The sequence below is a fragment of the Manacus vitellinus genome, unplaced genomic scaffold (genome assembly GCF_001715985.3).
Source record: "Manacus vitellinus isolate BGI_N305 unplaced genomic scaffold, ASM171598v3 scaffold_1_pilon, whole genome shotgun sequence".
Taxonomy (NCBI): Eukaryota; Metazoa; Chordata; class Aves; order Passeriformes; family Pipridae; genus Manacus; species Manacus vitellinus.
In genome coordinates, this window is record NW_021939396.1 from 20,765,583 (window position 1) to 20,791,816 (window position 26,234).

The following is a 26,234-nucleotide window of genomic DNA, read 5'->3' on the forward strand; positions in this document are numbered from 1 at the left end:
GACATGAAGAATCCTACAGTTTGAATATATGTTTACCATTTATATTATTAAGATCTATCTCCTTCACACTATATGGCTACTGAACACTTTGGTAGTCACAAAAAATCTCCTTTTCTCTTAGGTGAACTTAGTAGTAGCTGAATAAAAGAAAGTCTCTTAAAATGTTCTCATCTGTGAGCTTAAAATTCATAATGACTCGACATTTAAATTCTGTTATTCATCAGCACTTCACAGCAGAATTTGATTTGTCTAAATGGATTTGAAAGCCCACAAGTGAAGAAAATCAGAAAAACCTGGTTTTGAATATCAAAAGGTTGTATGTGAAAAGTATTTTTACAGGCTGCACGTACCCGTTTTATTGATCAATTAACTTCTCCCAGAATGAATTTTTCCAAGACCATATTTGAAAAATCAAACCCCTCCCCCAACACTTACTGATAAATGTCTTTTCTGAGCACAGCTCTGCTAAGAGGGTTGTCAGCCTGAGGAGCCATAGAGACAGATCCAATCTTGAGAACCAAAGTGTCTTCTTTAATTGCCGGATTACCTGTAGTTAGGAGAAGAGAAAAATATGTTTGATTAAAAGTCAAATGCACATAGCAGGAACACTGAAAAATTATTACCTTAAAAAAAATGAACATAAGAATATTTGCTAAGGGTTCGATTTTATTCAGAAGCAGCATTATATCTATAGCCCTGTTGTGATACATTCCATTTCCCCAGAGTTTTATGGCACCATTGAATCCTGGTCTGTGACTTCTCATTTTCTCTGATGCTTTTTTATTATTATTAATTTTTTTCTTCCAAAATTACTTTTTCCACAGACTTCTTTGAAATCTGTTTGTTTCTCAAATAATTATTTGCTGAAATATCAACATGTAAACTACTATAAATCATGTATCCTTTTTATTAAAGGCCTAGATCCTTTAGATGTAAAACATTGCAGGTTATTGCAATATAACCATCCTAGTAGCATTTGTAATGGGCTGCAGCATACATGAAAAGTTCAAACACAAGGACTGAAACAAGAGAATCTGAAATCTGACACATATACAAAGAACAAGATGTAGTACTGGACAGTAAATTTCACATCAGTAACAAAATTATTCCAAGAAGAAAAATCTCTGCTTTCCACTTCATCATTTTCAAATTTCATCCACATGTACAGTTTCTTAGTTTTAAAAGCAATGGTGGTATTAGATTGAAAACCAAAGTTCTACCCAGAAATAAACTAGCACCACGTTTTCTTACAGTAAATTAACTCTGTCAGCAGACAGACAAAGCACTTGGATAAGGTTGTGCTCAGAAGACTCCATAAGAACTAGGAAGCTCCTGAGAACATGCAATGCAAGTTCAGAGTTCATCACATGAAGGGAAATGATTCACTGCAACACCTGTGTGATAAGTAGCAAGGGCGGAATGACATCACGCTTGCTCCCACATCCAAGGAAGTTCTGGAAGACTCTCATATATGAGTTTTAAAAACAAAATTATAGTAGCAGAACAGAGTTTAAATATTTTACTTAAGAGTGAAATACTTGGTGTGGAAAGAACAAGCAAAATCTATAAGCTTAAAAAATGGCCATTCAGACCCATGAATGTCTTGGTGGAAAAGATACCATGTTTTGCAGCTAAATGTGTATGTAGACATATTTTTATTTTTGAACAGATCTAAGAAGTCACAGAATTCAGAGAAATTTCAAGATATTTTGAAACTATTGTAGGGAATACCACAGTAAACGTGGCAAAGCAGGAATGCAAATTCTGATGCACAACTAAATCAGAACACAAGTGATTTACTTAAAAGAACCTCATCTACTTACAAAATAAAGTCAAATCCTTTAGTCCCCCCAAAGCAAAACAAAACTATTTACAGATGGTTTGGTTGCCAGAACTAAGGTAGAAAGGTTAAGCGGATGAGAACCCCCTTTTCTGACTAAATTTGAATCCGTATTTTCAACTTTAAGACAAAAAAAAAAAGAGTAAGGCATTGTGCTAAGTTTTAGAATATCACCACTGTACACTTGTGTGTTGGATTTTTTCTTTCCAACACTCACATAAGAAAAAGGAGTGAAGGTATTAAATACACATTAGATTGTAATTGCAACTTAATTAGGTGCAAATGCCTTATTCTGAGAAGTGGTTCTTAATAAAATATATCTTAGGATAAGAATTTTAATTTGTCTCTGACAATTAGCAAAGAAAAATAAACACAGGACTACTCATTACGGTCTCTACTGGGTAAGTATTTCAGGAGTTTTTTTCAAGACAAGGCATGGACCTTTTGTGTACAGTTTCCTGTAGGTCAATAAATTAAGTCAATCTTAAACCAGAAAGAATTACAGGCATTAATATGTTCAGCTGGTTTTTAATGAGTGGTAATGAGTCATGACTTCATGTGATGAATTCCCATATCCATTCACTAACCCATGTTTTTCAAAATATGGGAATAATGTAGCAAACATAATGACAGTCATTACAGATATTAATAACTTCGAGGGGAAAAACATCTACACTACACAATGTAAGTACAATCTAGGAAAGTCTTAGTAACTCAAGTGTAATAATGTTGTTCATTATTTCACTTGGTTTTAGGCACTGATTTCAGTTGTCTTTTTGCTGAGCTGAAGACATTATGCCCTTTTAATCCTTTCTTTTAAGGCTTTTCTCCAGCACTTAATCAATTAACATTTGTGATGCTTTTCAGCAACCTCTTTGCTTCTATCAATACCCAGTTTTATAACAGAAAGCAAATTGGACATTTTATTTCATCATCTGCCATATGCAGAAGTACAGCTCTCACCCTTATTTCTTTTCACTAAGTTCACTGTGACCCTAAGCTGTTTTCAGCCACTGTTTTCAGGATAGTCTCTCCAGCCCTGAAGACACAGTCTGCATAAACTGTTTCCTTGATATATAACTTCAGCTTTGGAAGATTTAGTATATTTTCTACAAGCAGTGATGTAAGGACAGTGACCCAGATGCATGGCTTTGGGAAATTCTTTGCAACATTTGCTGATGCTATTTACTTTCAGAAATACCAGTTTCACTTATTATTCCCAATTGACAAGTTTTTGTGGGTTTTTTTTAGCCTTCTGGTTAGCCATTTTTAATTCATTTAACATTTCCACAGATATCATATGGGGATGTATTTAAATTAAATACCACAAGAAACAATGTCAAACTCCTTACAAAAGTCTAAGCATATCAAATCTTTGCAAACATTTTATCAACTAAGAATTGAAACCACAATGAAGAATGGAAATCAGATGTGTTTAACAAGACTAATTTTCCATAAAACCATGTTTATTGTTATGTACCAAATATGTAATCATTTATTAACTCAATTCTGTAATATTTTTTCCTATAATCTCACTGAGGGAGAGCAATAAAACTACCTGTCTTAATTTTATTTGATCATCACACTTTTCACTTTACTAGATATACCTTCAGCTGTCTAAAACCTGGTTTTCCAAGGTGTGTTAAAAATTAGCCTCAGACGACTCAGATCCCTGAGCACAAGCTACTCAGCCTGACTGATTTGAAACGTTAATAGTAAGCAAGGAGGATATTACAGACCATATGTTATGACAGACTTCAAAGTAGAGAGTCATGCTCATGTGACAAGAATATATCACTTCTACAAATGCAGGACATACGTTTATTCAGTATGCCGCCTTTTCTTTTTCACTATCAACAAATTTATCATGTCCTTTCTAGAGATTCCCTATATTTTGCTCCTAGTATGTACTAAAGAGAGTTGCTATTGTCCTCAAACCAGCCAGATGTGGATTTTCCATCTCTACCACTTCTCATCAGTTTTTTGCAATTTACCATTTTTATTTATAGTCTTCTGCTATTCAGTAATTCTTGTTCCCATTTGTTATATATTGCTTTTATATATTTAGTTATCTACTTCATTGCTAAGTAAGTGTGGGCTGTTGGCCAGAGCTTGAAACACCACCTGATGTATTAACAAATCAAACTTGGAGAAAGCAGCATTGCTTATTGCCTAGGATAGAATGCTGCCCTCAAATCTACCACAAAAAGAAATGTTAATTTGGTGCTGCTGCAAAAACCATGCCACTAAAATATTATAAAATTCTGCGGGTGTAGTCATGCATGTATGTAAATTCCTCAGAAGAAAAAACATGATTTTGATTATTTCATAGTGTTTGTCTACCACACTCCATTGTGCAAGTTTGGTTTTGGACTGCATGAAAAAACAGATTTGCTTTTTTATTTTTAACTCTACATGTAAAGTCACAATTACATGTGGTTTTGGGGGAAAGGATAGTATTCATTTTCATAACTACTGGTGTGCACAAGGTATGAACAGCAGACTAGAAGAGAAACTGAAATAATTTTCCTACTTCTAGTGCAGTGATTACAAATCAAAACACGTTAAGTCTGATCAGATTGAAAATCTCTCCTAGTCAATAAATGATGAATGAGGTCTTATGGAGGCATACCTCCACAATATGTAACACTTCCCTGACCTAGCACACCAGTGATGTGGGTCATATTCAACTCTTGCTCCTTATTACTGTTTCTAATTTCTATTGTTCTTTAAGACAATAAGTAGGAGAAGAGAGAAGCAATCTATTTCATGTTCATAAACAAATGAGACTTTGGGAAAATCCAGGGTGAAAGAAGAAATGAAAAAACAGTACTGATTTTCAATTCTGTTCCTTGCATGTATTTTCAAGTATGAGATAGCAACAAGACATGGTTTTTTTAAAACATCTTTTTAATGAAATATACAGCTCCAGAGCTACAAAAACATACTTTTAAAAAAGATTTCCTTGACAGCATGCCCTAGAACTCCCTTCCAACTAGAATCATAGTTCTTTCTTGCTAACACAGCCAGTCTAATTTTATCTTCCTGTGTTTTCAGCATTCCCAGTTGGAAAATCGTAGAGGATGCTGGCAAAAAAGTGATCTATGTAATTTCTCACTGTCTGCACTTCTTGCAATTAGGTTATGAGAAAAATCTAAAGACTATACTCTTAGGACTAAAAAAAAATCTAAAGACTATACTAATTGTATGTTGTCATATATAATGGTAAAGAAAACCCCTTCATACCTACAGAACTTATGTAAACATATCATGATACCAGTAAAACACTACTTTTTTTTTTTAATCTCTAGAAAAATTGTGAGAAGTGAACACGCTCTTACTAGCTGTTACATCGCGTAATTTTAACGTTAGCATCTCTTTATTTATCTATAAAGATTGTAATAGGGATGGAAATATATTTTTACATACAAAGAGAGAACAATTTCTTACAGGACAAGTATTATCCATAGATCAAACAGCTATTTACAAACAGCTTATGCTACCCAAACTCTGTAAATACCTGAAAGCCTGTTCCATAAGAGAGTCAGAATAGCTTCAACTAAAATGATAAACCCTATCATCTGTTGGGCATCAATCACAAGGTACACTTTAATAACATTTTCCAAACTGAACTAGAATACCCAGTTGCTTCACTACTATATAGTTTTCCAGGTGTCAATTCCCACAAGAACTATGGTTCCCTGATTATGCTCCATTGCCAGAACACGTGTCTATGAAGACTAACTGATAGCAGTGTAATGAGAACTGACACAGAATCACCACTGCAGAACTAGGTTAAGCTCCCTTTTCACAATCCTTGACCATTTCTTATAATGTAAACTCTTTAGGTACCAGGAAAGCAAGGATCAAATAAATACCCAGAAGAACTTTTGAGTAAATCTGCAGAGCAACAGCATGAATATTAGATGTTTTCTAACTATGACTCTTAAAACTGAAGCAATGGTCAGCAACTTAACTACAAGTATTTGTCTACAACACTGAACAGCAAAAAATCAACATAAAATACTGTACCTTCTGGATTATGACGATCTTCCTCATTTTTGGGAAAGAAGACTCTTATTACACCAGTGTTGATATAAATCAGAGGCAAGTTGCGGGAAGTTAGAGCATGAGTCCTCATAGGCTGGCCTGGTGACTTTCTTTTCTCCTTTTGACTCTTCGGCAACCTGGCTTGAAAAATGCTTGCAATGGCATTAAGCAAAGGAAAACAGAGGACCACATCAAAGGCCTGAGCAGAGAGAAGGATCTCGTGGAGAAAGTGAGGAGAACCATCAGTGTGACCTTCTGACAATTTATGGAATGTTCTTCGTTCATTTCTTGATATCAGTTTGTGCCGGACGTTTTTTGTCACAGCTTTGGTATAAGTGAGAGAAAGAAATCCATGTTGCTGGTGTGAACCATCTAAAAGTTTTGCAGTTGTCTGTTTCAAGGAAAAATAAATAAATAAATAAACAGCAAAACCATATGTGTAACATTCATCAATTACCATATTCTCTGCTAGTTAGGTTGTTTAGTGTTCTATATTTTCTAGTAGCTTTCCACAGTTCATTAATAGTAAAAAAACCCAAAACCTTTCTCTTTTTTTGGAATTAACAATTTGTTCACAGCATGTCCACACTTCTCTGCATTGGGTCAGCTAAAACTATGAATTTCTGAACTTTTTCTTTTCTAATTATTTATGTTGCATGAAACTCAAATCCAACCAGACAAAAAAATCCCATGTATTTAAGCATCTAAATTTACCAAATCTTTTTGATACTTTTTAACACAGTTATGTATTTTGATTTCTCCTTCATTTTAGGTATTTGTAGATCTTACTCTCTTTGCATTGTTCCTTCTGTATGTGCAAAAAACATAGGTGCTAAAATATCACTTGAGTGCTGAGACAGCTTCATTCTATTTAAACATGGGTATGTAAACCACCCATAGTCAACTAAATAAGTATTGAATTGGTTTTGTCTCATCAACTCTGAGTATTTAAAGAAAATAGTTGTACCACATGCTAAAGCACATCACTTAAATGTACAATGCATTGTACTTTAGAAACTGCAGATTCCTTCACTTAAGACAGATTTTTCTAGCTGAAGATGACAGCTAGATGCTTAGCTCCCAGAAGATGTATAATGCAGTTTGCATATTATCTTTGAAAGTTAGTGATAGAAAAATGTAAAAAAAAATTTTAACAAGGTTATAAAGATTTTAATAGAATTCTTTACTATTGTTTAAATATTACCTTTTATCATGAGCACAAAAGAAAGTAACTACATTTTGCAAATTGTTGCTTCTTTCAGCATCTTAAATTTGATTAAATTAAATTGATTTCAAACACTGTTAACAGAAAAACAACTCTTTCCTTAATAAACAGGATATATAGCTTAAATGCTGGAAAACTTGAAGGTTTTACAATTAAGTGAATTAAAACAAATTGGTAAATTAATTTCCTATAAGAATTGTAACAAGGAAAATAAGAGAAAGTATTCCTGATGAATATTCATGATGAAAATAAATCAGACCATACAGAACTTCCACTAACATAAAATGATATACCCACACAACTGTAAAGATAAAGACCCCAATGTCATAATATAAAGCCTTTTAAGGATAAAGAAGCAAGAAAAAAAGGGGTTAAATATCTCACACTGAGCTATTCTGAAACAGCAAGTAATGTTCGAAGCATTCAAAAGGAGGACTTAAATATGAAATTGTTAATTGTTGCATTATCATAATTAGAGAAGCAATTTTAAAAGGCTGCATAAAGGTATACTGCAGTAATACTAAGTACTTAAATCCCTAAGTAGATATCAGAATTACAGTAACACAATGCAGCATTTAGTACTGGTTTTTATATATTAGGGCTTCAAACATTACTGTATGTGCTCATTTTTAATATAAATGAATCCCACTGACTTCAGTGGTCTGTTATGTACAAGGTTGTGAACCATCAACCCTCATTCCTATATCTATGAAAAATGACAAATATTACGAAAGGGGAAGAGGGAAATAACACAATACATAATCAGTATAAGCAAGAAATATATTCAGCACAAAAAAACTTAGATGCCAAGAAACTAAAGCACTTTAAGATTTTTCTTTTTTACTGGCATTTCAGTGGAAGTTCTGTAGTAAAAATTTTTAAGAAGATTCTTACAGAGGGAAAGAAGCCAGAGAAGTTACTGAAGGGATCCTGCTTGCTGATGGGTCGAACCAACAAGGTACGTCTGTTCAGCTTGTCAGTACAGGAAAGGAACACACCTCCATATTGTCCCAGAGACCAAGAATCTTCCCCAAAGCTTGAGGTAATGAACGAGGCATGTAAGATGGGAAGATAAAAACCAAAGAAACAAAAAAGTTGCTATAAGCAAAAAAAAATATTTACATTTTGCTTGCGTGTTTTGATGTAACTGCAAGATAAACCTATGTCACACCTTTTCCTAAAAAGCTGAAATTCAATCTGATCAAGCAAAAAAAAATTGTTACTTTGCAAAATTTTATGTTAAGGGACAACGTATAGTAAGAGCTCAAGACACATGAGAATAAAATTATAGTAAAATCCTGCATATAGAAAAGGGACTTACCCTTGGATTTTCAGCAGATAGCTCTAACAGAACAAGGAGAATGATTACAAGAACAAAGAAACTGTGAACATAAAGCTGTCTTCACATGTTACAAAATCAGTATTATTTAGAAAAAAATTAGCTTTTAACTATTAAAATGTGCTTTGTACTACAGCTCTGGTAATCATTCTTTTTAACATACTGAAGAATAAAGCAAAAGTATGTTGCTTGAGTTATTCAGGTAAGCACCTTAGTTTACTAAAGAAATCTCACCAAAAGTTTTTCTCTACATTGTAGAAAAAATCCTTCAAAATGTCCTGACTGCCAATCTCCCCCTGGCCTGGAAGACAGAAAGTTCACCTCATCTATTCTCTGCTTTTGGTTTTAGTCCACGGAGATTTACAGATAAGAGCAAGGTATTCCAAAGAGATTAGGAAATATAAATGAGAACAGTAACAATTCTGTCAAGTGGAATAATTTTTGGGCTTTTCTTTCTTTCTTTCTTTCTTTTTTTTTGTTCCCCCAAAGCTTCTTATGAGCACAAACCTACTGGGATTTCATAGAAGCATAGAACATCCCAAGTTGGAAGGGACCCACAAGGATCATCCTGGCCCTGCAAAGGACCATCCCCAAGAGTCAGACCGTGTACCTGAGAGCACTGTCCAAATGCTTCTTGTACTCTGTCAGGCTTGGTGCTGTGATGACTTCCCTGGGGAGCCTGTTTCAGTGCCCAGCCACCCTCTGCAGGAAAATCCTTTTCCTAAAATCCAACCTAAACGTCCCCTGACACAGAATCATGCATTTCCTTGGGTCCTGTCACTGGTCACCACAGAGAAGAGATCAGTGTCTGCCCCTCCACTTCCCCTCCTGAGATAGCTGTAGACCACTATGAGGTCTCCCCTCAGTCTTTTCTCCAGGCTGAATAGACAAAGTGACCTCAGCTGCTCCTCATATGGCTACCCCTTAAGGCCTTTCATCATCTTTGCTGCCCTCCCTTGGACGCTCTCTAAGAGCTTAATATCTTTCTTATACTGAGATGCCCAAAATTGCACACAGGACTCAAGGTGTAGCTGCACCAGTGCAGAGCGGAGTGGGACAATCCCCTCCCTCAATTGGATGGTGATGCTTTGCCTGATGCCCCCCAGGACACGCTCAGCACTCCTGCCTAGTGACTTGATTTTAAAAAATAAAGTACAAATTTTGATTATCAAATGTTACATTATACACAAACAATAACTGCATTTATAACTTAAGCAAAAAGATAGAAATTGAAATATTTTATAAGACAGTTGATCAGGAGTAAAGTCTAAGATATGTTGGTAACTTTGCTAAGTTGAATCTAAATCTCCTTCCTATTGTACCTGGGGAACAATAAGTGTCCAATAAGACCTTGCAGACATTAGTTTCCAAGTCAAAATGGTTTGTGCTCCTAAATATTTTAGTTATTTTCAATGCCAAAAACTGTGCTAAAGGCTTTTAACTATGTTTTTCCTCTCAAGGAGTAACACAACTATTCTATTTTCTCTTCATTTCGGTCTCATATAATGGAATTTGTTGATATGTAATGGCAAACGCTAACCTAGTTGAACAAAGACTACATAGGCTCTCTCTTACTTTATCAAGACCAGTGTGTTCATGGCCAATACAAGTCAGAAGGTGGCACATGCAATCTCTCTATAGAACCGTGTGCCCAGGTGCCAAACGAACACGGTCACATTGGTGTAGCAAATTATCCAGATAACGGGACTTGCTAAAGTTGGAAGGCAGACTAGGCTTAACTACTTACCCTAAATGTACATAATATTGATGATATACTGGTTGACATTAGTTACTGAAGTTTCACTCGTGTGTTTGCACAACACTACGCCGAGTCCCACAGACACAGGTACTCAGCTTAGTTCCATGCACTACATAAGTGCTGCTTTGCCATAGCAGTAGAAACAGATTCATTTTTCAGAAACTTGGTTTTAGCATAAGAGTAAGGTATCATAAATCATTAAACACTGGCACTTGCTAACACACCATGAACCAATATTTCAGGAATTTCCCATTCAAAGGCTAAGCTAAAATGAATTATTTTGGTCCAATGGACCAACAGAGCAGTAAGTGTGAAAAAAACACTCTCCTGATTTGCAATGATTTCTGTGTATTTCTTTGGAATAAGATCTAATTCTGAGAAGACATAATTCTGACTTTTCTTACTTAAAAGGATGAAATATTTTCACTTAAATTGAATACCTACCTTAGATTCAAGTTAAAAATTAAGAAGAAAAAAAACCCCAAAACACCACCTGCCTCCTTCTTTCAGTCTGACATTAAAGCATAGCAACTCACAGGAATTACCTGTTTCTGTAATGGTCAATATTGAAACTTTCTATTTTACATTTGATTTTCGTATAGACATCCTGCATATCCACTGAGGCACTGAGATCTTCTAATTCACTGACAACACAAACTTCTGCAATAGTCAAAGAAAAAAAAATAGTTAAATAATCTGAAACTTGCAGGATTTTAAGCAAAAAGTATATCTGAGACAGTACATTTTGTAAATAGAATAATGCTACTTCTATGCAGAGTTTTCTCAAAAAGCCCTTTTTTATTTGAGTGTCACACAGATAGGTACCAGAAAAAAACCCCTAGAATCCAAACCTTTTTAAATAAATGTGTAGAGAAGCTTATATATGGGGTTTTCAGTTCAGGTGTTCATAGTATAATTCCTGAATAAGAAAAGTAAAAATATATTTGCCAAGATATTTACTCTAATTATACTTGAGTTTTCTTTCTCTCATGTAATTAGTGTTTTAAAATCAAAGGTTCTTAAAAATTGCTTTAACCACTAGTCATGTTATTTTTTCATATATCTATGAGTAACAGTGTTAATTACTAAGCAGTAGTGTTTCCTAGCAAAAAAAAAAAAAAAAAGAAATTTGAAGTCCTGCAGTTTATGAAATCTGAGTTGCTTTCAAAAAATTACTGTTGGACAATAATCCAACTTTAAACTCAAAGAAAAAAAGATAAACTGTTTACCACACATATTTCTGCTTTCAGCAGAGAAGTTGAAACTTCTCCACTGAACTCCATATTAAACTTCCTATGACTGTTAGGATTACACTATAATGATTATGTTAAATTGAAATTATCAATACAAAACTACATGACTATATATGGAAATCATGAAATAATTATTAAATCATATCAAAATGAAACATACGTGCTTCTAAGGCAATAATTGCAGCATTTTATTGAGTAAATTAACCAACTTATTTCCAATTTAACATAATTATCTTTCCACATGGAGTGGGAAGTTTATGCCAAAGAACAATACTGCAGTTGTTGCAAAGAACATTATACACAGTAACCTAACTAGAGCTTGTTGCTGTACTTTAAATACAGATCCAACTCATTTTTCTGTGTTACAATGTTCAGTAATGTCGATACAAGCTCTGAATAGCTAATACTGTGCTGTAAAATAATGTATGAAATTCAAACCAGCACATTAGGGGGAAAAGTGCTGAATACCTGTGCCATTATTTCTAGGATCAGGAGCAAACAATTTTATAGTAATTTTTGGCAACATCCACTGCATCCATAGGCTGACACGTCCACTTGAGACTCCAATATTACTTGTTGTTTGTTCCAGTGTAATGGAGTCTGAGAATGGAGAATCATCACCACCCTGAAGAGAATCACCCTATGAAACAGAAGCAATAGCTGAGGAAAACAGTACTGCTTTTTAGCATTTCACTTCTTTCTTCTCTCAAGACTGATGCAGATGCCCAAACTATATAAACACAGACTCACAAATAGTATATTTGAATCAAGGCATTTTTAACATCAGGAAAAAAAAACCAAAGTAGAGATAATAGACTTTGGCAAAGACTATATGGTAAAATTTTAAGGTTCCATGGCAGTTCCACAGCTTTCCTCACTAATTCTACACTGTGGAAACACTATCATCAAAAACATAGGCTGATAGAAATATTTGGAGATGCAAAAGAAAAGGGATATGCAGGTTTGTGCATATCCGAAAGGCAAAGGAAGAAAGAGTTATTGGAAATACCAAGTGAAGAGCCATCCAATAGGACCATAACACCTATACTATGTACACACTAGGTTTAGGTTATTTTTTCCCCTTCTATGTGCTTCCCTGTAATGGCTTGGGAAAGAGGTTTCAAAAAATAAAAGTTTTTTCTAAGAACTGGAAATATTTTAGTTGCTACTTTCTAAAACTTTGGGTTTTTTAAAAATAACATAATTGTCACTTGCAATACTCCTAAATATAAGAAATGTTGACAAATGTGCTTGATTTCTGTGCCATCAATTATCTCTGTTCATTCCCTAAAACATTAAGGGTTCAACAAAGAAGGTTAATTAACAAAGGTTAATGTTTTTTAGGAAAAGAACATGACAAATGAAAGCTATACTGAAAATCTTGTTATGTGGGCTTATTAGAGCAATGCAGGCATGTTCTGATAATATTTACCAGCCATAAGACTTCATCCTGCTCCTTTGCTGGATATTACTGTCTTCAATTAGGGAAGGAAAGATGCAAACATATAAATGCTCATCAGCTCCGAGTGTTTACAGCCTATTAAACTGAATGTAATGGACACCTAAGTCACTGATGTCAACCAAAAGACACTAAACATCCAGCAGCATCTTCACTTGCAACTCCACCATGTGTTGCAAGTTTACTTCATTCAAGCACAAAAGAAAGGAGCAAGGTACAGTCACTTTGATCCACTAAGATCAAGTTGTCTCTAAGATTCACAGATCAATAAACACTCAAAGTCTTAATTTTCATTGAAGGTTTGGGGGATTAGACAACATAAATTATGATGAACAACATGTTTGAGATTTATCTAATTACTAGCAAAGATTATTTCTATGGCAGACACTGGAAATCAGATCAACACAGCAAGCATTGCAATTGGACTGAAACAATTTTAACCTCTCAGGCAAGAAGCAAGAATGCACTCACTTTAGCTTCAGATGTTCCAGGAAAACTTACTTCCAGCAGTAAAATTAAAAACGTGACAATACTTGCCTCATTCTGCAGTCCAAGACTAGAGAATGTGAGCATGGAAATTCTGTTAGCAATCTATTTTCTGGATGGGTAGAATTTATCTCAAACCAAATGACATAACTCATATGGAAGCATTTATGTTGACAAATCACATTTTCAATCAACTCAGGCCTACGATTTAATTGTAGGTTTTCTAAGCTCTTAAGAGGACACAGAGAAACAGCAAAGGTACTTTATCTGTGTGTAGCAACCTTTACTCTTGAAAAACTCAGTGATACTTACCACAATTGGTAAGAAACCATCTATGTTGTCAACAGCTGACACAGAGAACTTACCATTCCAGGTATTCATTCATATGAGGAAAGGAGAGCTCACACAACTAACATATGTTCCTGGAAAATAATACCTAAACACAAGACTATAATACCTGGACCAGTTCAACACATGTAATATGAAGTGCTGAACTGAAAATTAAGACCCAGTTCACCTTCAATTATCTATGGTGACAGTGGTTTTGCATTAATCAAAATGCATGAAAGAAAACAGGTATATTTCTATTTATTTTTATATTTCTTACATAAGGCATTATTGCTTACAGCTCTGAACAGATTACCAGTTGAGCCATAGGTGACCATCTTTTGAAAAACTATTAGACTCCAGAGGTGCAAAAAGCATTTATTCCCTACCATCTCATTGAGCTAACTTCTTTACACAATCCCACCTGAGATCCCTCTCCAAATCATGGACTTAGCATAACCCTCCTGCTTTTATTTTCTGTTTACTCTTCCTTCTTCTGTTTTACTCTCATATTGTCTGCAAATTTAGCTTATTAAATGTAGTAGGGCCTGTCTCCTGCTGTGTATCTAATAATATTTAATGCCTACCACAGCAGGACATCTAATTGGAGAAACATCAGATAGTTCATTTCACTAAGACGCATCCAACTCCAAAGTATGAACAGCACATTGAACGTAGGGCACACAACAAGATGAAAAAATAAAGGTGTGGTAGAACCTGCTAAATAACACATTCAGGGGTTAACTCCTTTCTGCCAAACTGTAACTCATATTTCCTATTTGCTTCTCCAGCAAAATCCTTCCTGCCTCTTTTCAGATCTTTTCGTCCAGAGACACCTATCTCTGAATACTGTTTGCTAACTATGTCCTTGCAAGACATATCCTACTGTCTTCACAAAGAACTCTACTCTCTGTAGAGTCCCTTAATTATCCTACAAGGCAGCACTGACAGAAACATGGTAGTAGATATCTTTTCAACACTGTAAGCAAAACTCAGTTTTCTTTCTTCAAGGATGCTGGCACCTGTCCTTAGAACAAAAAAATATGGGGAAGTAGCCTTGGAGAGTGTCAGGCCTGGATGTTCCCCAGCATCTGAAAGGATGTAGGTAGAGCTGGTTCTCCAGATCTAACCAATGTTAGTCCTTATTGCTTCTCCTGAAATGGCAGGCTCCATTAATAAGACAGTGACATAAGCCAGGAGACAACCACCCAGCCATTTCGCTTGTTCTCTGACTATCCCTGTCAACCCTCTTCAGACATTAACCTGCCTCCCTTCTGACTATGTACTCTACCCACTTGTAAAGCTACAAAACGTAGGAGTAAAAAATGCCTTTCAATAATTTCCCACACCCTCCTAATTTGCCTTTGAATGACTGCCCTAAAAAATGATGCTTCTGTGTTGGAGTTTTGTCGGGGATGCCTGTTCTCATCAAACCTCACATGTTCTAGAGATGGTGCAGTTAACAGTACTTTGGAATGGGGGGATCCCTTCAGCAGGGTAGCTCTGAAGAAAGGAGCCAGCGAAGGAGAATTTCCCTTCACTGAGATCTTCAGATGGATTTCACAAGGTATCAAGAAATAAAAGCCAATTAATGGTTAAGAAAAGAGAAAAACAATACTTATTTAAACCTGAGAATATGCTTATATACAGTTCAAGACAAAGTTCAAACCAATGCTGATGTTCTGTGCACCCATTTGCGGCTCTCAGGTCTTTGCATTCTATAAAAAGCATTTATCTTCCTTTTTTTTTTTTAGTCTGAAAAATTTTTCAAGTTTTTTTTTTTTTTTGAACTGTAAACACACTTAATTTTGCCAAGCCATAACTTATAAACTGTGATGGAACGGGTGGGAACGAGAGACGGTCTCCTCCTCATCTTCCACTCACACCCTCACTCTCCCACTGAACATGTTCCAAAATGGATTTTGTATGAAAACCAACTTTGTTCTAAAATTTTGGCAGGTCTCTACATTTCTGATAGTTAAAAAAGAAGACGACAATAGTTGATGAAACTTAAAGCAGTACACTTAACAGCAAATATGTACTGCCACTGTGGCAAGTTTTGAATTTTATATTTGGGTTCTTTTATTTCCATAATTTAATGTGTTCAGCTGTTTCATGCATTTTCTTGGGTTTTTTCTTCCACAGAGAGCTGTTTTTTATTTAGTGGTTTGAGTATATAGATAACTTTGTTCTGTAGAAAATTGAGGCTATAATTTTCCCACACTTCTTTAAGATTTTTTCTCTGAAGATATTAAATTACGTACTATGCCTCTCAAAGAATCAGTCAGTTGATAATTCTGGCACAAGGTTACTTAAAACAGTATTGTGAGACTCTTGAAGAACTGCATTTATCCAGCATAACCCCAGCTATATATTAAAAGCAAATTAACCAGGAAGGTGCAACCAAATTTAAAAGCAGCAAATCCTGAATTTTAGGGAGTGTGGCCTCTACCACCTTCCAAGCTACTGTATCTATGGATTTCACAAAAAACCAAAGTTACAGGTACTGACCCAGATGTCTCATTAGAAACTGGACCTGCAACTGCCAGGTTCTACCTCAGACCCTGCAAGTCCTAACCAGGGCCTCAACTCATTTGGGCTCAGCCTCGCCCTGCAATTCCGTACTCTAGCGTGTTCCCACACAGTATTCCAGGTCACTCACACGTCCTACCCCTTGGACTAGCTAGCATGTCAGTATAGCTGAAACTGCAGTAAGCTGAGGCTTTCAGCACTAGCCTCTTGATTGCAGCCACGGCAGGTGCAGAGCTTATCAAGAGACACTCCCAGCTGCTCAACATCTTGTTCTTGTCAGATGTGATGGGGTTGCAGCCTCTACACATCCCCCACTTCAACAGTTTAACGTGAACATACTACCTATTTTTTTTCTGACATTAAAACATGCATAAACAGTTGAATTGACCCATTCTCCTTCTCAGAGGCAGATGCTCCTCTGAAGACAGGTATGTCATATGGCTGTCCTTTGGGATGCAAAAAAATGAAAAAGATGGGATTTCTTCTTAGCCTTCTGTTAATGGTACAACCACAACCATTGGGCAGAGCCACAGGACCTGAAAAACTGATGGTCTGCAGTAGCTGACATCCTTTTCCTATTTTTTCCCAAATAAGCTGAAGTTCTTAGATTTTTTTTGCCATGAAAAACTAAGAAATTGAAGTGAGAAGAAAGACTATGCTCTTGTTTCTCACGGAGTTTCAATTTTCAGTTTGGATTTTCAGCACCCAGCGTGGTATTGTTAAATATGTTTATGCATTAATTTTGTGCTCTGTTTCCAGATCTACTGAAAAATAAAGCCAGAGTCAGAAACCCCGAACTATTTTCCCACAACTTCTCATGCCAAGTTCTAAAATACACAATTTAATTCTTTTACCAATTGTTGCAAATTGACCAATATACTGAGTTTATTTTCTTAACAGAATTTATCTTTGTTCATCAGGAAGATCCAAACATATGAGGCCTTCATCCTTGGCCTGCCTAAAGCTCAGGGATGATCACAGTTTGGCCACACTAATGCTATGCCTTATCAAAATAACTTCTGCGTTCTTGCTCAATCACTGAGTTTCCCCAAGGACTAAACACTTCTACCACTGTTTGTACTTAAGTAAACAGTAACAAGTGGCCTGTTGTAGTCTGTACTACCTTTGCTTTTGCAGTTCCAAAGGAGGGATGGTAAAAACGATTAACTGTTTCCAGCCCTCCAGTATTTAAGCTGCTCACTGATGTTTCCCTGTTCTACCGGCACGCCAGACTAAGTCAGTAAGCTAGATAGCTTTATCCACATCGGACTGTGGAGTTCACTGTCAAGTTGTCAGCAAGAAAAGATTTAGACACAGCTTAAAATATAAATCATTCACAGATCATATAAACAAATTACTTTTTTCTTGCTATTTAATATAAACAGTTGTGCAAGTTTGCTTTCTTCCGATTCATTTATAGCAAGTCCATTGCAGCTGAAAGAAGCTCTAAAAATAATCATGTGTCTCCTACAGAACAAAACATGTTAAAAATCTCTAAACTTAAAAAAAACCCCAATACCCATTGACAGACTTCAGGATTTTAAGGCTCAAAAATGTAGAAATTTATAAACAAAATACAGACTCTGATAAAAAAAAAAATGTCCAAACTTCTGGAAAATTTCCCTATGAAAAATATATTATTATTTAATTACTCTACATACTACTTTGCTGCTTTTCAGCAATACTGACTATAAAATATATAGCTACAAGGTAAAATTGTGCCAGATGCACTCAATCTGTATATATTAACCTTTCTATTTCTTTCATTTAAAACATTACTGTTACAATAATCTGAAATCAAGTTAGAATTTACAAATCCAGGATGGTATCAAACCACATGGACCTAGATTTGCTACCACTGATTTCTTTGTGATTAATATTAGGCCAATATTAAGTACCTCTAAATTTCTAAAGACCAAAATAGGCATCAATAAGTAATCAATACTAGCATTTTAGAAAATGAAATATGTTAAGTAGACAGTATCTAAAGAGATTAAAAGTAAAGTAGTTTTCCAATCGAGCAAGGTTGTTTGTTTGGTGGCTTTAGGTCTCCTGGATAGTGAGACCCTACGCTCTAACTGCCTCATCTGCTTTTATTGCTCTCTTAATTGAATTCAGAGTCTATGGAAAAGGAAAGGTGTGGTCCTGTTTCAACCAGCAGCAAAACCAAGACAGGCATATATCAGACCCAGGAAAATGATGGAATGCTGCTCCAGAATTCTCAGCTGCCTCTCCAAAGCTGCCTCCACCTGTTCGCTGAAAGCATGCCTCTTTCAGTCATACTCAACTTCCATCCAGTATCACTTCTCAGCTGGTTAACTTTCCTGACATCCCAGTTCCTATAATCACCATGTGAGGTCTTAAAGGTAACTTCTGCCTTCCTGTCTCCAAACACTACCAATCCCTTCTCATGGCTCAGCTTTTCTACACCAGTCTCTTACAACTACTTGAAGACTACCATGACACATGAAGCTGACAAGCATTTAGGTTACTCTGACATCCCCTACTCCACTTCTACATTTTTGAAATTAAAATTACTTCTTCAGATGGTACCTCGGAAAATACTCAGCCCTCAATTATACTTTGGTGTAAGATAATTCAATTTGGGTTTTAAAATACTTGTTTGGATTTCACCAGTTAGGCTCTTGTGAACAAACAGGTTCTCCAGATAACAAGTCATATGTCTAGGATAGATGTTATATACAACAATCTGTACTTGGATAGACTGCGGAGGACTACATGTTCACCCAGAAGAAAAACTTGGCCCCAATGAAAATTGCATGATGTAACAGACTTACATCTGCAGCCCATTAGGCAACTTGACAGGTATAACTAGCTGCTGTACTTCACAGGAGACAAAACAATTTAAAAAATCTGTCTACATTTCTTGTCTACAAGGCCTGTCGACTTATTTTGCCTACTCTTGGGGCAGAGCTCTGTAGCTCTATGTACAAATCATCTGTTACAGGGTTCTGTGCACATTTGAACATACTAAGGAGGTTAGTTTTCTTCATAGAATGTCTATAATGTCTAAAATTATACTATATGGACTATAACTGAGGCACTCAGCAGACTGAAGTAGTCCAAAGTAGTACCTGTGGACAGCAGAAGTAACCCAATTCTCTCATCTACTGCTAGGTATGGTGATAGTAATTAACTTAGCAAAAGGAACGGGGAAACTAAGTGATTAACTTCTCTCAACAGCTTTCAGTGATGAAAAAGAATGAGGGGGAACACTTCTTAGCTAATTTTTCAGTACATATATTTTTAAATTCTCAACAATCCTTACCTCAAGGAACAGGACAGGAATCATGTCACTATAATGAAAACCTAGCTGGTGCTTTGATACTATGAAATATGTTGAATAAGTTCAGAGACAGACACCAACCACAAAAGAGAATGTGTGATGGAAATATTGCCAACCATTATGTTATAAATTATTTAATTTATATTGGCTAAAATATTTTATTAGAAATGTGAGAAGAAAATACTGTTCCTTTTACTATTTCTTTCTGGTTGGCAAAGTGTGATTCTCTTACTTCTTTCCCCTTCCCACCTCAACAGTACTATAGAACTCATAGACATCAGGACTGTGCCAGAACAATGTTCCTGGCTACCTTACACAAGAAGATCTACAAAACTTCATTGTATAGCTTCAAAACACTTTGAAATTTATTTTTACTGATGGCCACTAAAGGATTAAAAAGAAACAAAAACTCAGGTAAAGCAATGACTATATTGACTTAAAATGTTGGTAGAGTGCTCAGGGTAATTTTCCCTATGGTTTAATAAAAATCCATTTGGAAAATGTTACTTTGGTTACATCATCTAGAATGTGTTAACTTGGTCACCCTATTCGGTGATTCAACTCATTCCAACTGGTAGCTTGACAAAATTAGTCCTAAGAGTGAAGGGATAATTGGCTTTTTGAGGTTTGTTTTGTTTTAAATCTCAGGCTTTAAATACAGGAAAGCAGTAGGTCAAGACAAGCTTTGATGTTCTTTCCCATAACACTCAAATCATTTAAATGAATCCTCCACTGGCCACCCATTCTTTTTTACCTTACAGCACCATTAACTTTTTTAAAAAAAAAATCACAAAACTGGTATCAAAGGTGGCCTTGAAAAATAAATATTGACTCACAAATTCATAGAAATGATAGTACCTGAAAAGTCAAATACAGCATTGTTGTAGCTACTAGTCTTATAAGAATATAAACTCTGGCTTGAATTCCCATGGCAAAGGTTTTCTCCAAGTCTCTCCAACTTTTTCAATGACAGCAATTCAAAATGTTCACCCCTCTCTTTTTTTACTGTTAATTAAATCCCTTTACACCCTACATCCTGTTTTGATTTTAATCACCTCAATAGACCTAATATTCCCATCGAAATCAGAAATGGAACAAAATTTTCCTCAGTTACTGGTCCAAAAATACTACCCTCCTACTTGAACAATTCTATGAATCTTTTCCTGACAATTTGAAAATTAGCCTTCTAATTCTTATTTTCAATTTCTGACAAAACTTCTTACAATTTCAAGTATCTGTCCACATTTACTTTATTCCACCTTCCTGTCTCCACTAAACAAATGACACCTGCCTCAGTATGTTGTACACTTACATATCCCTTTCAAAACAACATTACTATTCTAATAATTCTGGACTTGAAAAATGCCTTTTGCTTCTTGACCTGCACACACTAACCATAACTTTTTGACACAAGCTAATATGCACTCACTTCAAAGAGAAACGATACAGACAAATAATAAATATAGGAGCAATACAGCAAATTCTTTTTTTTCTTCTTTTCTCTCCTCCCTCTTGTTCCACCAAAATGCATAATAAAGTATTCTTCATTATTTTATTGGGCCAAAGTTACTTTCCATCCGGACTCTACTGCTCTTTCTAATTCCTACTTGACTGCATACCACCACATGATCAGAACTCACATTACACATTTTTTAAAGAAATAAAATACCTCTGTAGTGGTCCCAATGTCAGCAGATAGGCTGTATGTACTGGTATCTGGTGGAGCGGTACCAACACTACTTTTAACTGGAGAACTAGGAGGAGCAGGCCCTGTCATGGTTTCAGTATAGACAGAAGATTGATATAGAACTCCTTTCCTCTGAATTTTATTCAAAACTTTACTTGTGATCTCAGCCAGTTCATACAGAAGCTGCACCTAAAGGAAAAAATAAAATTTAATTTTAACATGAAGCTTTCCTTAATGTGTGGAAGGAAAAATCATCCAAGTTCTCCACTGTGACTTAGAATATAGCAAAACTGAACTTCTCACTATTTATAACACTCTGATAAGCAATTACACTGCAAATAAAATAATTAGCCTCAGTTACAATACAGTTATTTTGGTAAAAATAATCTGTGCTGTGTGTAAACATATGGTACATAGATCAAAAACATAAACAGAAACATGGTTTTATAAAAATTCTACTAGTATATATATTATAACAATGGAACAAAGGTAATTTATTGTATAGTTCATATGTATAGATGCTGCCTGTAGGAGAAGGCAAACATATAAACTTTATAAAACATTAACAATGCAAAAATTATTCATTTAAATTGTTTTAAAATAATGCAGCATGTGAAAGTGCTCTGGTTTTGGAAGAATATCCATTATCAACTCAATAGTCTCCTGGCATATGTCATTCCAATATTCAGAAACACACTGTTTAACTTGCACACTGTTTGACTCAGTTCGAAGATATTTACACAAGTTTTTGTAAATAGGCATAAATCATGGAATTTGTATGACAACATACTGCAATATACTGTATAAAACAAGTTCAGAGAAAACTGCAAACAATATATAAGCAGATTCACAGCTGGATACCATACCCAACTTGCCATTATAAAAAATTGGAATTCTCATATTTATAAGAACCTTAAGCCTCGGGACACTTATACTCCATGAAGCTGGCTTCTTATGTGGGCAGAACAGATGCAGAAAAACACTGTTGTCAATCTACATTTGATACAAAACAGTACTCGATTTTGTGCATGAGAATGTGTGATGTCTCAAAGTACATGCTGCAGCCCTTTCTTAGAAGGTGAAGTGCTGGAATTTTATAAAAACCTTCTTAATTCATCTTGGATTTTCTTTTGAAGTTTCAAGGCTTACACAGAGCAGGTCGTATAATCTTGTGACAGAATTTTTCTTTAAAGGAGGTAAACTTCCCAGTACATTTTTTTGTCTTCATATACAAAGCAATCTACAGACAGACAACTCTGGCTGTGACAAAAAGCTCTTTCAGTTATGCTTAAAAATATTTTGTGTCTGTAGCACTCCGATATGCACTGGCAACCTTTAAATTACCAAATTCAAATGTCTAAGTTTTCCCAAGTCTTTTCCATGTGATGCAGAAAGATCATCTAATAACATCCCCACGATTGATTGACTAGTATAACATTAACTGGTATTGACGCTTTGCTGAAAAAATGTCTCTAGAAATTTAATACTATACAGGCAGACATCCAAATCATACATGCTTGCAACTTCCCCTGTCCCTTTTTTTTTTTCAAGAAACCAAAGGATAATTTAAGTTATACTTGTCTCAATGAAGCAGGACCTTCAGAAAATTATTTATGCTACTGTTCATAAAGGCACAATGTAATGCAAAAAACAAGGAATTTGTGTTTACATCTATACTCACATAACAAGGTGAAAAGGTTTGTTATTAGTTAATCCAACACTGAAAGGTTTAAATCTTATTGGGGTTGCAGTACTCATAATCATTAAAGTTAATAATTACTTATATTTTCAGGGAGATTTTTTAAAATTGCTCAGGCTACAATTCTTGTAGCCACTGTGAAACAGTGGCTATTTCAGACAGCAGTAGCTGTATCTCTGAACTTCACCAGCAACATGACAGTGAAGTAGTATGACCAAAATACTCTATGCTGCTCTGAAACTAGAGGCAAAATAAGTTCACCAAACGAAAAGGTACACTTTTTATCAAAGGATCTGATTTTCAAGGAGGTATGTTTAAAAGTAGAAGATACAAAAAGGCCTCACACCAAAAGCTTTTTAAAACCAAAAAGACAGCACGTGTCTACATGTAAATAAAATTTCAGAACTTCAGATAAAGAGTTAAAGTTACATCCTTGATTATTTTTAACACACTATTTTATTCCACTGGTCGTTACTCATTAAAATGGAAGGATTTCTACCTCATGTTGGTTGCACTTTTTCAAATGAGTAGTCTTAGTAGTTTGAAAATCCATTTCTGATTATATATAATGTAAGGCCTCTCTCCCTTGTGTTTTTGAGCATAACAGTTAATATATAATTATTATATTTAGAACACTCTATTGATGAGAATAGAAATGGTAGGACAAAAATAAGAATAACTCTGCCAGTAGTTTTTTAAAAAGGTTTCCCCCTCTCACTGCTTCCAATTCCTCCCCAGCAAAACCACACAGAACTCAATAAGACCCCACTGACTATTTGGCAAAATCTGTAAAGCTCAATATGTCACAGTATTTTATACTTTAAAAATAACACATTGCTACAAAATTGAAAACTACAACCAAAGACAATTTTGCACACTGGAAGTATCTATTGACTGCATGACTATCAGAACATGGTTTCATATTAAATCATTATAGTCGTATAAATAAAATACTTCACCTTTGCTACTTTTTAATAAATTCACCAAATAGCACCTACTTTTAAAGCTGTCATCTATAGACAAAATACAGCTCGTCATTTAAGGAATCAAATTTCATAGTTACTCTGTATTTATAACTATCAAATGTTGTTTATGTAACTGTATTTTTCATTTTCTGTTCTGCAACATCTGGTAAAGAAGACTGATGGCTTTTTTTCCCCTTGTTTTTCCATAAGTAAAGCAGAAAGGACATGTGAAACACATGTAAAGGAGAAAAAACAGTTCAAGAACCTTCAGTAAACTCAAATAATTTGTCTGCATCCTTTCAGTCATTAGAACACATCGGTAAATTAATAACATCACAGTGTACAAGGACATCCTTTAAGACAACAACATTTGGTCTGATATTCCACTGTACAACTTCATTTTAACATTTCACTATGCTCATGATATGATTTATATGCAGCTTACAGTTTAAAATTTTAGTGCAACTATTTTCGTACAGTTTGCAAAACAAATTACTTGATTACACTTAATAGAAATACTTGAAAAATGCTGTTTGTTTCAATTTTCTTTTTAATGCACAACTCAAATTTAGATAAGGCTTGCACTTGTAACAATGCTCTGCTTTTAATATTATTAATTAAAAACCTACTCTATTTGGATCTACAGCAAACTTGGTCCAGGTAAGTAAAATACAGGGTGCACTTTCTGAAAAATCTAAGAACACCTTTGCCTCTTAATAAACATAAATGAGGTGGTAACTTCTGTTTACACACATTCATCTCAGGTTTTTTCCCCTTTATTACTGGACATCTTTGTTTGCCTAAAAACCACTTCATGTTGGAAGAAATGTTACTTCTATGTAAATGTAGTAAAAAAATTACATTCAACCACTTCAATATATGAATCCACAGTGACAGCAGATCAGTACCAAAGCATTTAGTGGTACATCTGCAATTCATTTCACTCCATCAGCCAAAAGATGCATTTATACTACAGCTATTACATGTGGAGAAGAGTTTAAATTACAAAACTTGAGAGACCTTCAAAGCAAATCTTAATCTAAGCACCTTGATCTTGATGGCCCAGTTAAAAAAAAAAATTAAGATAGAGACCCTCTTCATGAAAATGCAGAACAATTGTACTTAAATCAAGCTATTTTTAATTTCCTTTCATAAATCAATTAAATGTACCAACCTGGGGGTTGGAGCATTTTATTTCAAGGGACTCAAGGTCGACATGGAGGCAGACAACAAACGAGTGTCTGGATTCTGGCCCCGAAGGAAGCAGTTTCTGTGAAGTCACAGCTAAAGTAGAAGTACAGCCCATTGGTTCCACTAAATTAAGTGTCATCTGTTGTCCAAGAAGAGTATATATACTGAAATGATGCAGACTAATTGTCCATGGAAAAGCATCACCTAGTCAGTAAAAAGAAGGGAAACAGTTAAACAATTGCTTCATAAAAACTAGGCTATTAATTCCACACAACTCAGGAAAGGTCTTATTCTAAATCACCTTAGAAGTCACAGCAAATGCAATCAACAACCATTAAACTGATCCCAAACTCTCACAAATATAATTCAACCATCAATTCCATGCTATTTCAAAATCTAAACAATAGCAATAATTTTTTTACAACTTTTAAAAAATTAAAATCCATTGGGAATTTTAACCCAAACTGTGAACAAATGTACAATATTGTACTTAAAGAAGTCCTTTCGCTTCATGCAATTTTCCCCAAACTGACGAATATCTAGAAACCACTCCCCACTTATTTCAGCATATGGATGCAGTTCAGAGGCAGTTCCTTCTCTTATATACTTATATATATTTACAGTTTTTAAGACAAAAAAAGTGAATTCTTTCCTCCAAAAATCTACAGCCTGCATCTCAACACAGTGGTGCCACAGAGCCACTGCTCAGATGAGACTGATCACAGCGTAGCTTTTTCCACTGCCTCCACTTCCTGGGAACAGAATGGTGATGGATTTTCTAAAAACAGATTGCTATATTCATACACTTAGCACTTCATTTCTTACATTTAGGAAGAAGCCTACACAGAGAAATACCTGGTACACTGTCATGAATCATTATCAAGAATAATCAGCGAGGGAATTGGCAGTGTACAGATGAACAACAAAATGCCAGCAGCTTCCATACAATCAGTTTTCTTTAGATAGTCAATAGATTACACAGATTACACAACCTGAAACAGAATCCCTATGGTGGGTTGACCCTGGCTGGATGTCAGGAATCCACTGTTACCAGAAAGCCACTGTTATCACTTCCCTTACTCAGCTGGAGTAGGGAAAGAAAATATAACCAAAGG

General features: G+C 35.2%; 1 protein-coding gene across 1 annotated transcript in view; it reads right to left on the reverse strand.

The window, feature by feature from the left end:
* VPS13B (vacuolar protein sorting 13 homolog B) overlaps positions 1 to 26,234 on the reverse strand; it is a 424,315-nt gene that overhangs the window by 178,970 nt on the left and 219,111 nt on the right. Inside the window, exons 23-29 of the mRNA XM_008924039.2 lie at positions 25,103 to 25,323; positions 21,247 to 21,453; positions 11,935 to 12,106; positions 10,759 to 10,873; positions 8,010 to 8,151; positions 5,873 to 6,281; positions 436 to 547 (exon numbers count right to left, since the gene is read on the reverse strand). Coding sequence (XP_008922287.1) covers positions 436 to 547; positions 5,873 to 6,281; positions 8,010 to 8,151; positions 10,759 to 10,873; positions 11,935 to 12,106; positions 21,247 to 21,453; positions 25,103 to 25,323 — 1,378 coding nt within the window. The remainder of the gene's footprint in view (positions 1 to 435; positions 548 to 5,872; positions 6,282 to 8,009; positions 8,152 to 10,758; positions 10,874 to 11,934; positions 12,107 to 21,246; positions 21,454 to 25,102; positions 25,324 to 26,234) is intronic.